General features: G+C 44.4%; 1 protein-coding gene across 1 annotated transcript; it reads left to right on the forward strand.

Moving 5' to 3' along the window:
- The first annotated feature begins 11,885 nt into the window (after nucleotides 1-11,885).
- On the forward strand, nucleotides 11,886-12,740 carry LOC119951487 (neuropeptides capa receptor-like). The gene has a single exon (XM_038774698.1). The coding sequence runs from the start codon at nucleotides 11,886-11,888 to the stop codon at nucleotides 12,738-12,740; it is 855 nt and encodes a 284-aa protein (XP_038630626.1).
- Nucleotides 12,741-13,820: the final 1,080 nt, after the last annotated feature.

The raw sequence follows: 13,820 nt of genomic DNA on the forward strand, positions 1-13,820 counted from the left end.
TCTGCATTTGAATGTGTCCTAGTGTCAAAGACTTGCCAATTTCTCAGATATTTATTCTTTTGTCATTCACTCAACCTGCGTCAGTGATCTGGGTTGGAGTTGCCCATGTTTTCAAAGATGATACTGTTGATATACTTCACCACCTCGCCAGCTGTCATGTAAAACAACTTTTCCAGCTTATTAATATAGATCGAATGTTCAGGTCTCACCATCCAGCCGGTTTCCACACACTGCAAAGAATCTCAGTGACTGGATCATACCCTCTCTGATTCCGCAGCAAGAAAGACCAACAGCATCAACCAGAAAACATAATTCCCATTTACTTTGGATCACTTAAGTAATTAAAGGGGCAGCACGATGGTGCACTGGCTTCACCCTGCTGCCTCACGGCGCCGTGGTCCCAGGTTTGATTCGGTTCTGGGTCATTGTCCGTGTGGAGTTTACACATCCTCCCCGTGTTTGCGTGGTTTTCACCCCCACATCCCAAAGATGCGCAGGGTAGGTGGATTGGCCAAGCTACATTGCCCCTTAGTTGGAAAAAATGAATTCGGCGCTCTAAATTTATTTTTAAAAAACTAAAGTAATCAAAATAACTGTCTCAGAGCATGTCAAGGGAGCATGACCAAACATAATATACAAAGATCCACGTAAGAATATATAACGAAAAGTGATAAGTGCAATTAAATGCAATTCTTAACGGGCGTCTTAAAAGTGAAAGCAAGAGGAAAGAAATTCTGAATTTTAAGTAAGATGGGTCATTTGCAATGATGGCAAGTATCATGACAGTAATTCTGCCATTCTGATTGTTCAATTTGGAAAACCTGTGTGAGCAGATTAGCCCTGTTGAACATAGGTCTTCAGCACTATAGATGGAATTTTGACTGGGAGATCAGGCTGTGCGGTATTCCCTGTAAGCATTTGCATCTGTATCTTTGTTTCACAGGGATGGATCGAACTCGCTGAAGAATGGCATTTCAATGTCGGAGACATCAGGCAGAGGATGCAATGCATCATGCACGTGGTACTTGTGCCTGACCTATGTGTCCATCACTGGTCTAAACGATGATGTTTTGCTATTTCCTGGGATCTGAGCGACTGTGGCAACTTTTTCATAATTACCATGAAAAAAGTGAAGACTTCTTGAAGCACAACAATCCATTTATTATATCCACACCGATAGAGTGCAAAATCAAAGACCCCTCCTACCCGAGTTACTCACTCTTCCAACTTCTTCCATCGGGCAAGAGATACAAAATTCTGAGAACACGCAAAACAGACTGAAAAACTGCTTCTTCCCCGTTGTTACCAGACTCCAAAATGCCCCTCTTATGGACTGATCTGATGAATATTACACTCCTGTACGCTTCACCCGATGCATCTGTCGATATATTTACATTGCGTAGCTTGTGTTACCCTATTATGTATTTTCTTTTTCTTGTCTTTTCTTTTCATGGATTAAATGATCTGTTTGAGCTGCTCACAGAAAAAATACTTTTCACTATACCTCGGAACACGTGACAATAAACAAAATCCAAATCCAATCCAGCGTGTTAGGAAGGGAGTTGCAGTTTTTAGACCCAGCACTATATAGTTTCAAGTCTATATTGTATGATTTGAAGGAGAAATTGCAGATTTTGAGCTTGGATGACAGCGTTTACTTTCCTTTCCTTTATTCACAGCAGTGGCTGCAGTTTATGAAGGTATTGTGGAAGGAGACTTGGCGAGCAGCAACACCTTCACAAACAGCAGCTGTGCATCTTCAAAATGATTCCGTTTACTTCCAATGTTTAGCGCTGCTGGAGAGATTGAAGCTGGTAGATGGGATGCTGATCAAACATTATGGCATTGTGCTGGCTGCTTTCGGGTGTCTTTTGTGTTGTTGTAACTGCATTGATCCCAACTAGGGAAGTGCCAAAGGTGGTGGAAAGGATGAGGAGACAGAAGGTGAGATAGATGGGACAGAATTCCTAATGTCTGATCTGCAGTGACAGATTATTTCTGGGCTGTTCCAATTCAGTTTCTGGTCAATTTCAACCTCAATGATGTTGCTGCTAGGGAATCTGATGATAGTCATTTAGAACTTAGAAAAGTACAGCACAGAACAGGCCCTTCGGCCCTCAATGTTGTGCCGAGCAATGATCACCCTACTCAAACCCACGTATCCACCCTATACCCATAACCCAACAACCCCCCCCCTAACCTTACTTTTTAGGACACTACGGGCAATTTAGCATGGCCAATCCACCTAACCCGCACATCTTTGGACTGTGGGAGGAAACCGGAGCACCCGGAGGAAACCCACGCACACATGGGGAGGACGTGCAGACTCCGCACAGACAGTGACCCAGCCGGGAATCGAGTTGAAGGTGAGGATCGTAGTTAGGAATGAATCGGAAGTTGGAGATATATTTCTTTATCAGCACTGCTGCCTCACAGCACCAGGGATTCGTGTTCAATTTTAGCCTTGGATCACTGTCTGTGCAGAGTCTGCACGTTCTCCCCATGTCTGCGTGGGTTTCGTCCGAGTGCTCCGGTTTTCTCCCACAGTCCAAGGATGTGTGGGTTAGGTGGATTTGCCATAATAAATTGCCCCTAAGTGTCCAGTGATGTGTAAGTTAGGTTGAGGGATATTAGGATAGGGTGGGGAAGTGGGTTTGGGTAGAGTGCTCTTTCAGAGAGGCGGTTCAGACTCACTGGGCTGAATGGTCTCGTTCTGCACTGCAGGGATTATGATTCCTTCACTGGGTGTGGCCGGCTGGGCCAGCATTTATTGCCCACCGCTAATTGCACTTGAACTGTGTGGTTTGCAAGGCCATTCGGTGGGTATTTAAGTCAGCCACTTTACTGTGAGTCTGCAGTCACATGTCGGTTACACTGGTTCATTTGTGAAGTATTTTGCACATCTTTTTTCAGGCGATCCATTTTTATAGAATGGCCAACTCTCAGGACATTCTCCATAGTTACTTTTAAAAACATCACACTCACTGTTCACACTTCTGTATTATTAAATCTAAAAATTGAAAATTGAGTTGCTGTTTCACTTTAAATTAGAGTACAATCCTGACATCTTGTTAAAGAGTGTAACTCAGGATTATTTGATTATTTAAAATCTTCACACCCATTGTTAGTATTTGGAGAATTACGTGCAAGGACTAGAAAGATTAACAGGCTCAGCATTACACAGTTTTAACAATGTGATGTTCACTCATTCAAAACATTACACGACCTCGAGTAGGAAATTAAAGTTAAAACCTGCACTTCAGAAACAGGAGTCCTAACTGCTGAACTAAAAACACGGTCAGACAGAATGTCACTGGATGCCTGCCAGTACTGTTTCCCAGGTAAATATGTAACAGACTGAGAACATGCAAAAAAAACAATGCTGGGCACAACTCAGCTGGGCACAACTCAGCTTACCAATATGCAAAACGTGCAGACGTATTCCACTCCATACACCTGCACCATTTGACTGGCTCTTGTGTAGATGAGTGTAGTTTAGTTGCCAGCTAATGCCATCCTTGGTGAATAATTGAAGTCCAAATAAAGCTAGAAGTGAAAGTCCTTGCGGTACAGGAACCCATTCATCTGATGGAGTCCATGTAGCCCCACGGCAGAGATGGATGCTTGGGGACCAGTACCTGGGAAGAGGGGGTGGATAGCGGCGGGGGCGGGGGCGGGGGGGGGGGGGGGGGGGGGGGGGGGCGGCTGATGAAATAAAAGAAGTGTTCTTGAAGGACAAGAGCCCTGTGTGGAGAGACAATTCGGAATTGGAAGGAGTGAACGTAGAGGCTTATATGGGTGGAGCAGTCTGTATGTCTGGGTTAACTTAGAGAATGGTAAAGGATGCACGGGCTTTGTTAGTGACACACTGAACTCGAGAAATGATTCAGACCCTGATGCAGAGCACAGTAGCAGGAAATGCCACCCAAAGAGAATTTTACACGTCACTGGCTGCAAACTGTTTGACTACACTGTGGCCCAGAGAGCCAGGAAAGTCCATGGCACCGGGTTCTATGCTGCAGTGAGATTTTAACGAGAGTGAAAACGGGGAAAATGGTCAGGCAATCTTTGGGGCTCATTTTTGCAAACCTTTTGGTGACCCATTCTCCACCATCCTGCGACCCATCCGAAGGTCATGACCCCTATTTTGAAAATCAGTGAACCAGATGCATGTTTACGACAATCGACAATAGTTCATGGTAACTTTTAGACTTCAAAGATTTTTTTATTGAATTCAAATTCCACTGCGATGGGACTTGATCCAAGGTTCCCAGAGCATGGCCATGGATTTATGGTTTATTAGTCCACTGACAATACCACTTGCCCCTCTCTTGTTGGAGAAAGTCATTCCCTGGGTGATGCATCATGTGGGTATGATTTGCCACATAGCAGCACAGAATAGTATAGGTGTGACTACACATGGACACTGACTGATTTATTGCCTGTGATGTCACAAATGCTCTAGGGACATCCCCACTCCTGCCAAGATGGTGGCGGAATGTACATTGGGAAAGCAGTTGGACAAAGGACAATGGGCTCTTGCAGTTCCTGTGTACATTTCCAGAGGCTGAGAAACAGGTCACCAACCATCACAGCAACATTTCTGTTGGCTGTGACTCCAAATAGCAGAGATTCAACGCCACCCTACCCCACCCAGATGCTGTATGCGGCTCTAGTCTCCTTTCCCAAGAAACAATGGACATTCTATAGAGTGAGAGCAATGGACGTTCACCAGACTGATTCCTAGGAGAATGAGACCATGATCCGAAGAAAGATTGAGCAGAATATGTCTGGGTGCTCAGATGTTTTGAGGCAATTTCATTGGGGCTGGACAGGGCACTCACAGAAAGGATGCTTCCTCTGGCTGGGTTTCTGAGCACCAAGTAACATTGCTTCAGCATAAGTGACACGTATTTTGGACTGAGGATGGGTAATTTCTTCACTCAGATTGTAGCAAAAGTTTGAAATTCTCTTACATAGAGGGTTGTGAAGGTTTAACCATTGAGAATGTTCAAGACAGTGGTCGATAGTTTGTCACACTGAATTTAAAGGAACCAAACGATATGGGGATAGTGCAGGAAAATTGTGATGTCAATTGTCGCGTGGAATGACACAATAGACTTGAGAGGCTGAAAGGTCCCTGTTCATACCTTTCCAAGCAATGAACACATGTTACCATCATTACACTTATCCTATTTCTTATTAAAAAAACAAAATTAATCAAACACAAATGCATTAAACATTGCATGACAATTCAGTGGATTCCGTACACATTGACTTAGAATCATAGAATCCCTACAGTGCAGAAGAAGCCATTGGTCCCATCGAGTCTGCACCAGCCCTTGGAAAGAGCACCCTACTTGAGCCCACGCCTCCACCCTATCCCCATAACCCAGTAACTCCATCTAATCTTTTGGACACTAGGGGCAATTTTAGCATGGCCAATCCACCTAACCTGCACATCTTTGGACTGTGGGAGGAAATCGGAGCACCCGTAGGAAACCCACACAGACATGGGAGGAAAGTGGAAACTCCACACAGACATTAACACAAAGCCGGAATCAAACCCAGGTCGCTGGAGCTGTGAGGCAGCAATGCTAAACACTGTGTCACCGTGCCTTCCGCAAAATTCTTTCCCTGTCTTTAAACCATTGTCTGCATATGTCTTAGCGTATGTGAACATGTTTGCAAAAGTTTAGATATTTTGAAACGTCCTTCGAAGTCTGAAAGCAGTTAAGTGGCACAGTGGTTAGCACTGCTGCCGCACAGCTCCAGTGTCTCGGATTCAATTCCTGCCTCGGGTAACTGTCTGTGTGGAGTCTGCACGTTCTCCCCGTGTCTGCGTGGGTTTCCTCCAGGTGCTCAGGTTTCCTCCTGCAGTCCAAAGTTAGGTTAGGTGGTTTGGCCATGATAAATTGCTTCTTAGTTCACTTAGTCCAAAAGATTAGGTGGGGTTACTGGGTTATGGGGATAGGGTAGAGGCGTGGTCTTAAATAGGGTGTTCTTTCCAAGGGCTGGTGCAGACTCGATGGGCCGAATGGCCTCCTTCTGCACTGTAAAAATCCTATGAAGCATTTAGAAGTTGTTGACAGAACAACAGCTGCATCTGAGTTACCTCAAGGTGTGTGCCTGGGGCTCGATCCGACGATAGGGGAGTGCTATTTGCCCAGTAATTCAGCATTGAGCTGGGTTTCAGAGATCTATTCCTCGGCCGGCCCTGGAGCAGCTCCAGGTTGATATGTGCACTGTCGACAGTGAACAAGACAATCGCGATCAGTGGTCAGTAGCGAGCATCTGTGTGTTGACCCGGACCCCAGCCCGTTGCATTGCCCATGGAGAAGTGGAATTCGGATTCTGGCGTTTGCGGTCATTTTGTTTTGGCGCCCTGTTCGATCCACTGAAAATATACAAAATATAAACAACCGCGCAGCAGCTGCACTGATCCGTTCTTTTTCACAAAATCGAATTAATGCAAAGATAGATCAAACCATCTAATTGCCTCCCTTGAGCCTAAGATCAGATATAAAAATGACAATTATATACTGTCATTCAGAACGCACTTAACGGGAGAAATGCATATTTCACCAAAAAGTCTGCTGGTTTCCATTTACTACCCCGTCGTCGCGATCATCGGGATTCCAGGTAAAGTATTGAAGTTGGTTAGCAGCTTTGTGAATCATTATTTATCTGCATTTGCTGCCATTGTTCTAGAAGCGTGTCTGCAAGATATTACTGTTCTCCTTTCTCAGGTTCAATTGAATATATTATTCCACTTAACGGGTATATTTTCTTCACGTTCAGTGACATAGCTTTCCCGCTCATTTTACTTTCCTGTCCAGCTGTATTGATTCGCTATTTTAACGGTATAATTTCTGATGTAAGATAGTTGTTCGATGTCACTGGTAACACATCTCTTTGTTGGCAGTACCATGTTTTCCTTTTTACCAGCAAAGAATTTCATGTTACAATTACTCCCCTTAACCTGTGCACTGCCTGACTAAGACTGGAACCATTTAATCGGTTTAATTATATCGGTCTTCGCATTTAGTACGATAATCTTACGCTGTCAATGTACTTCTGCTTTGTTGTGCAGTTTTTTGGCCTCTCCCTTAATGCCAAGGAGTATTAAAGGTAAAATGGATGAGCTAAGGGCAATGATTGACATGTGTAATTATGATATAATAGCTGTCACAGAGACATGGTTGAATAAGGGGCAGGATTGGCAGCTCAACATCCCGGGATATAGAATCTTCAGGCAAGTCAGAGGAGGGGGTAGAAGAGGAGGAGCCATTGCATTACTAGTTAAGGAGACAGTTACTGAGGTAAGGAGAAATGATATCCAGGAGGGGGCTTCAAATGAAGCTTTGTTGGTACAGTTTAGGAGTAAAAAAGGGACAGTTATGTTGCTAGGTTTATTATAGACCCCAGATAGTCAACAAGAAATTTAGGAGCAAATGAGTGCGCAATTCACGGAGGGGTGTAAAAATAATAAGAGGGTGATTATACAAGGTTATTTCAACTTTCCTAAAATTAATTGGGATTAGAGATTAGATGGAGTAGAGTTCTTAAAATATAGACAGGAGAACCTTTGCCTTGACAAGATTTTGTCTTCATCAATAAATTGTTGAAGGCTGCGAAGAAGATGTCGTTCTGGGGATGTACTGGATGATGAAGAGTACTCTGTCAGTTGTGTCCTGTGTTTGTCTTCTGAGGAGGTCGGTGCAGATTTTAGCTGTGGCGTGTTGGAACTGTCGATCGATGAGTCATACCCGTTCAAGGGCATTCAAGGGCATCTTTCATCGTCTGTAGATGCCTTTATGTTCCTCCTCATCTGAGCAGATCCTGTGTATTTGGAGGGCTTTTCCATAGGGGATGGCTTCTTTAATGTGTTTAGGGTGGAAGCTGGAGAAGTGGAGCATCGTGAGGTTATCCGTGGGCTTGCGGTAAAGCGAAGTGCTGAGGTGACCGTCCTTGTTGGAGATGAGTGTGTCCAAGAATGCAACCGATTCTGGAGAGTCATTCATGGTGAGTCTGATGGTGGGATGGAACTTATTGATATCATTATGTAGTCATTTCAATGATTCTTTGTTGTGGGTCCAAAGATAAAAAATGTCATTGATGTATCTGGTGTATAACATTGGATGAAGGTCCTGTGCGGTGAGGAGATCTTGTTCAAACTTGTGCATGAAGATGTTGCCGTATTGAAGCATGAATTTGTTCCCCATGGCTGTTCTGTGTGCCTGGATGAAGAACTTGTTGTCGAAGATGAAGATGTTGTGATCCAGAATGAAGCGGATGAGTCGCAGAATTGAGTCTGGAGATTGGCAGTTGTCGGTGTTGAGTACTGACACTTTTGCAGCAATGCCGTCGTCATGGGGGATGCTGGTGTGGAGTGCCAAGACATCAATTGTGATGAGGAATGTTCCTGGTTCACACCGGTCTATGGGTGCTGAGTTTTTGTAAGAAGTCTGTCGTTTCGCGACAGAAGCTGGGAGTTCCTTGTACGATGGGTTTCAAGAAGCCTTCGACGTAGCCAGAGAGATTCTCACATAGGGTCCCATTGCCTGGTACGATAGGTGTCTTGGCCTTGTGTATTTTTGGGAGGCAGTAGAGATCTCCAACGCAGGGAGTACATGGGATGAGAGCACGTAGGGCGTTCTGAAGGTCTGGATCTAATGCCTTGATCACTGTTAAGTTGGCGGATGTGTTCTTTGATCTCTCTGTGATCATTGCCACTGTTGCTGTGGTTGAATTATCACATTGTAAATAACAAGGAGCAAGAATGATGTTGATCACGATGGGAATGATTGCCAGAAATTATATACGATTGGAATGAATCACAGGATATAACCATTGAACAATTTGCACAATTGAACATATTTAATACTTTATTATGCGGCATCAATTTATTGATAAATATATATAAGCCTTGTAAAAATATGCTTTTGATGAATCATTGAAATGGTCACAATTGCAGAGAAGAGTGTATTTGGTTCTGAGTCTCTGACCTGCGATGTTCCTGCCCTGCTCCCGCCTTTCTCATTAGCTGTTGCTTCTGGTTGTACATTACCAGCTTCCATCCAGGTTTGCTGAGCACATAACTGGTGACATTTTATTACACATTCAAGGCACATAAATTTGATTTCAGCTCTCCAGCAAAGTGTAAATTTGAACATTTATCCTGAAGTTGCAGCTCAACACAGAGAATAGTCAGATAGTGGATAGTCAGAAGCCTTTTCCCAGAGTGGAAACGTCAATTACTAGGGGACATAGGTTGAAGTGGGAAGGGCAAAGTTTAAAGGATATTGCGAGGGAGGTTTTTCAGAGGGTAGTGGGTGCCTGGAACTCACTGCCGGAGGAGATGGTGAGCACAGAAAGAAGTCTTACAACACCAGGTTAAAGTCCAACAGCTTTGTTTCAAACACGACTTTCGGAGCACTGCTCCTTCCTCAGGTGAATGGAAAGGTATGTTCCAGAAACATTTATATAGACAAAGTCAGAGATGCCAGACAATGTTTGGAATGCGAGCATTTGCGTGTAATCAAATCATCACAGATCCAGAGATAGGAAGTAATCCCAGGTTAAAGAGGTGTGAATTGCCTCAAGCCAGGACAGTTGGTTGGATTTTGCAAGTCCAGGCCAGATGGTGGGGGGTGAATGAATCCAAGATCCCGGTTGAGGCCGCACTCATGCGTGCGGAACTTAGCTATAAGTTTTTGCTCGGCAATTCTGCGTTGTCGCCTGTCCTGAAAACCGCCTTGGAGAACGCTTATCCGGAGATCAGAGGCTGGATGTCCTTGACTGCTGGAGTGTTCCCCGACTGGAAGGGAACATTCCTGCCTGATGATTGTCGCACGATGCCCGTTCATTCGTTGTCGCAGTGTCTGCATGGTCTCGCCAATGTACCACGCTTCAGGGCATCCTTTCCTGCAGCGTATGAGGTAGACTACATTGGTCAAGTTGCTCTTGCATTAACATAAGATCATAAGAACTAGCAGCAGGAGTAGGCCATCTGGCCCCTCGGGCCTGCTCCGCCATTCAATGAGATCATGCCCGATCTTTTGTGGAATCAGCTCCACTTTCCGGCCCAAAACACCATAACCCTTCATTCCTTTATTCTTCAAAAAACTATCGATCTTTATCTTAAAAACATTTAATGAAGGAGCCTGTACTGCTTCACTGGGAAAGGGATTCCATAGATTCACAACCCTTTGAGTGAAGAAGTTCCTCCTAAACTCAGTCCTAAATCTACTTCCCCTTATTTTGAGGCTATGCCCCCTCGTTCTGCTTTCACCCGCCAGTGGAAACAACCTGCCCGTACTTATCCTATCTATTCCCTTCATAATTTTATATGTTTCTATAAGATCCTCCCGCATCCTTCTAAATTCCAATGAGTACAATCCCAGTCTACTCAACCTCTCCTCGTAATCCAACCGCTTCAGCTCTGGGATTAACCTAGTGAATCTCCTCTGCACACCCTCCAGCGCCAGTAGGTCCTTTCTCAAGTAAGGAGACCAAAACTGAACACAATACTCCAGGTGTGGCCGCACTAACACCTTATACAATTGCAACATAACCTCCCTAGTCTTAAACTCCATCCCTCTAGCAATGGAGGACAAAATTCCATTTGCCTTCTAAACCACCTGTTGTACCTGTAAACCAACGTTTTGTGACTCATGCATTAGTACACCCAGGTCTCTCTGCACAGCAGCGTGTTTTAATATTTTATCATTTAAATAATAATCCCTTTTGCTGTTATTTCTACCAAAATAGATAACCTCACATTTGTCAACATTGTATTCCATCTGCCAGACCCTAGCCCATTCACTTAACCTATCGAAATCCCTCTGCAGACTTCCGGCATCCTCTGCACTTATTGCTTTCCCACTCATCTTCATGTCGTCTGCAAATTTGGACACATTGCCCTTGGTCCCCAACTCCAAATCATCTATGTAAATTGTGAACAATTGTGGGCCCAACACTGATCCCTGAGGGACATCGCTAGCTACTGATTGCCAACCAGAGAAACACCCATTAATCTCCACTCTTTGCTTTCTGTTAATTAACCAATCCTCTATCCATGCTACTGCTTTACCCTTAATGCCATGCATCTTTATCTTATGCAGCAACCTTTTGTGTGGTACCTTGTTAAAACATTTCTGCAAATCTAGATATACCACATCTATTGGCTCTCTGTTATCTACCGCACTGGTAATGTCCTCAGAAAATTCCACTAAATTAGTTCGGCACGACCTGCCCTTTATGAACCCATGCTGTGCCTGCCCAATGGACAATTCCGATCCAGATGCCTCGCTATTTCATCCTTGATGATCAATTCCAGCATCTTCCCTACTACCGAAGTTAAGCTAACTTAAGGGCAGCACGGTAGCACGGTGGTTAGCATAAATGCTTCACAGCTCCAGGGTCCCAGGTTCGATTCCGGCTTGGGTCACTGTCTGTGCGGAGTCTGCACGTCCTCCCCGTGTGTGCGTGGGTTTCCTCCGGGTGCTCCGGTTTCCTCCCACAGTCCAAAGATGTGCGGGTTAGGTGGATTGGCCATGCTAAATTGCCCGTAGTGTCCTAAAAAGTAAGGTTAAGGGGGGGTTGTTGGGTTACGGGACTAGGGTGGATACATGGGTTTGAGTAGGGTGATCATTGCTCGGCACAACATCGAGGGCTGAAGGGCCTGTTCTGTGCTGTACTGTTCTATTCTATTCTATTCTAACTGGCCCATAGTTACCCATTTTCCAATCCGCAGGGACCTATTCTCTCAGGCACTTAGTCGATTTATTTCCCTCTGTATTTCAGCTAACTTGGCAGTGATTCTAATTTTGTCTCGGAGAAGATGCGGTCTCTCGAAATATATGATCTGCTACCTTGTGTCCATGGCGGTGACGGATCTCATGGTCATGGTCATAGCTGTGGGAATAAACCGGATTACAGTCGTCTATTTCCCATCGAGTTTGCTATTCATTACACCAATGTGCAGTCTCCGTATTGTCCTAATTTATGTAGCAGTAGACAGCTCTGTCTGGATAACAGTCGCTTTTACCTTTGATCGATTCATGGCTATTTGCTGCCAGAAGCTGAAGATAAAATATTGCACAGAGAAGATGGCGGTACGAGTGATAGGAATTGTGTGCATACTGACCTGTATAAAAAACACCTTCTTGTATTTTGTATATGAACCTCTTTACATTTCAAACGATGTACCCTGGTTTTGTGTCCTAAAATTAATGTTTTATTCATCACCCGCCTGGGTTGCATATGATTTAATTCGTTCTATTTTAATGCCCTGTCTCCCATTCCTTCTGATCTTACTGCTGAATGCTCTGACCATCAGACACATCATCGCAGCCAATAGAGCCCGCAGGAGACTCCAGGCTAATAGCACTGGAGAGAATAAGAGTGACCCAGAGATGAAGAAGCGGAAAAGGTCCATGGTCTTGCTCTTTGCTATCTCGGGCAGTTTCATCCTTTCATATTTGTTATTTTTTGTTATGATCCTCTATATCCGAATTGCAAAAGTCAATTATTTCTCAGGTTCTGGTTCCAGTGGATCAACATTTAACCTGGAAGAAGGAGCGTACATGCTTCAGTATTTGAGTTCCTGTGTCAACCCTTTCATTTATGCTGGGACCATGAGCAAATTCAGAGCTGAGTTGAAGAATGGGCTAAAATTACCAGTGAAACTTATTGTCAAAATAGTTAACTTTCGAAAAGTAATAAATCCAACATGAATTTGGCATCAACATCCGATTTTCATGACGCACATGGAGTCCCTTCCAATTTGCAGCCATTTATAGGCCCTGACCAGTTGGGTTAAAATGTGGCAGCACAGTGGTTAGCACTGTTGCTTCACAGCGACAGGGTCCCGGGTTCTATTCCAGGTTTGGATCACTGTCTTTGCGGAGTCTGCACGTTCTCTCCGCGTCTGCATGGATTTCCTCCGGGTACTCCGGTTTCCTCCGACAAGTCCCAAAAGACTTTGCCTGATGAAGGGGCAGCGATCCGGAAGTTTGTGATTTCAAATAAACCTGTTGGACTTTAACCTGGTGTTGTGACACTTCTTACTGAATAACAGAGTAGATTTTGATTCAGACCAGATGACTCATGTAGGTACGAGCTTTGCATTATGCTTCCGTAGAATGCAACCATCTCTCAAAGCGATAGCACTTGTATCACATTTTATTCGTCCCTTTGTAGCTAGGGTTCTGCCTTCACGAATGCCTTCACTAATGCCTTGGCATTCCTGCATTGTTTACACATTAGATTTCATAGCGGCTTGTATCCATTTAATGTTTGCTACCTTTGGCTGCTTCTCCAGAAGCTGCTGTCTTGGTAATGACTCTAGAGGTTTGTCAGTGCACTGAATCAAAGCATCGCCTCGGCCATATCATAGCCTTCTGGTTACGATTGGCCTCATCAGTCACTGTCCCGTTCATCTAATCCACATTATCTCTGATGTGTTTTCCAAACTGTGACACCCTGACTATAACTATGTGGCCATCCACCAACGTAGCTTTACTGCTGAAGGAACAGGGTGACATGCAACCTGCAAAAACACTTTTTCATTCTCAGATATGTGAATCCCTTGCACATACATACATCTCTCTCTGCTGCTGGTCATAATCTGCTACAGTGAGAAAACTAATGAGAGGGTGACAAGTCTTTATTACTACAAACTATCTGGAACTCTTTCTGACCAGAATTAGGCCAGTTGGCCCTTCGAGTCTGCTCCTCTATTCGATCACGGCTGATATATTCCACCCCCATTCTCCTAACTTCTCCCCATAACCACGACTCCCTTATTCATCAAG

The sequence above is a fragment of the Scyliorhinus canicula genome, chromosome 17, assembly GCF_902713615.1.
Source record: "Scyliorhinus canicula chromosome 17, sScyCan1.1, whole genome shotgun sequence".
NCBI lineage: Eukaryota > Metazoa > Chordata > Chondrichthyes > Carcharhiniformes > Scyliorhinidae > Scyliorhinus > Scyliorhinus canicula.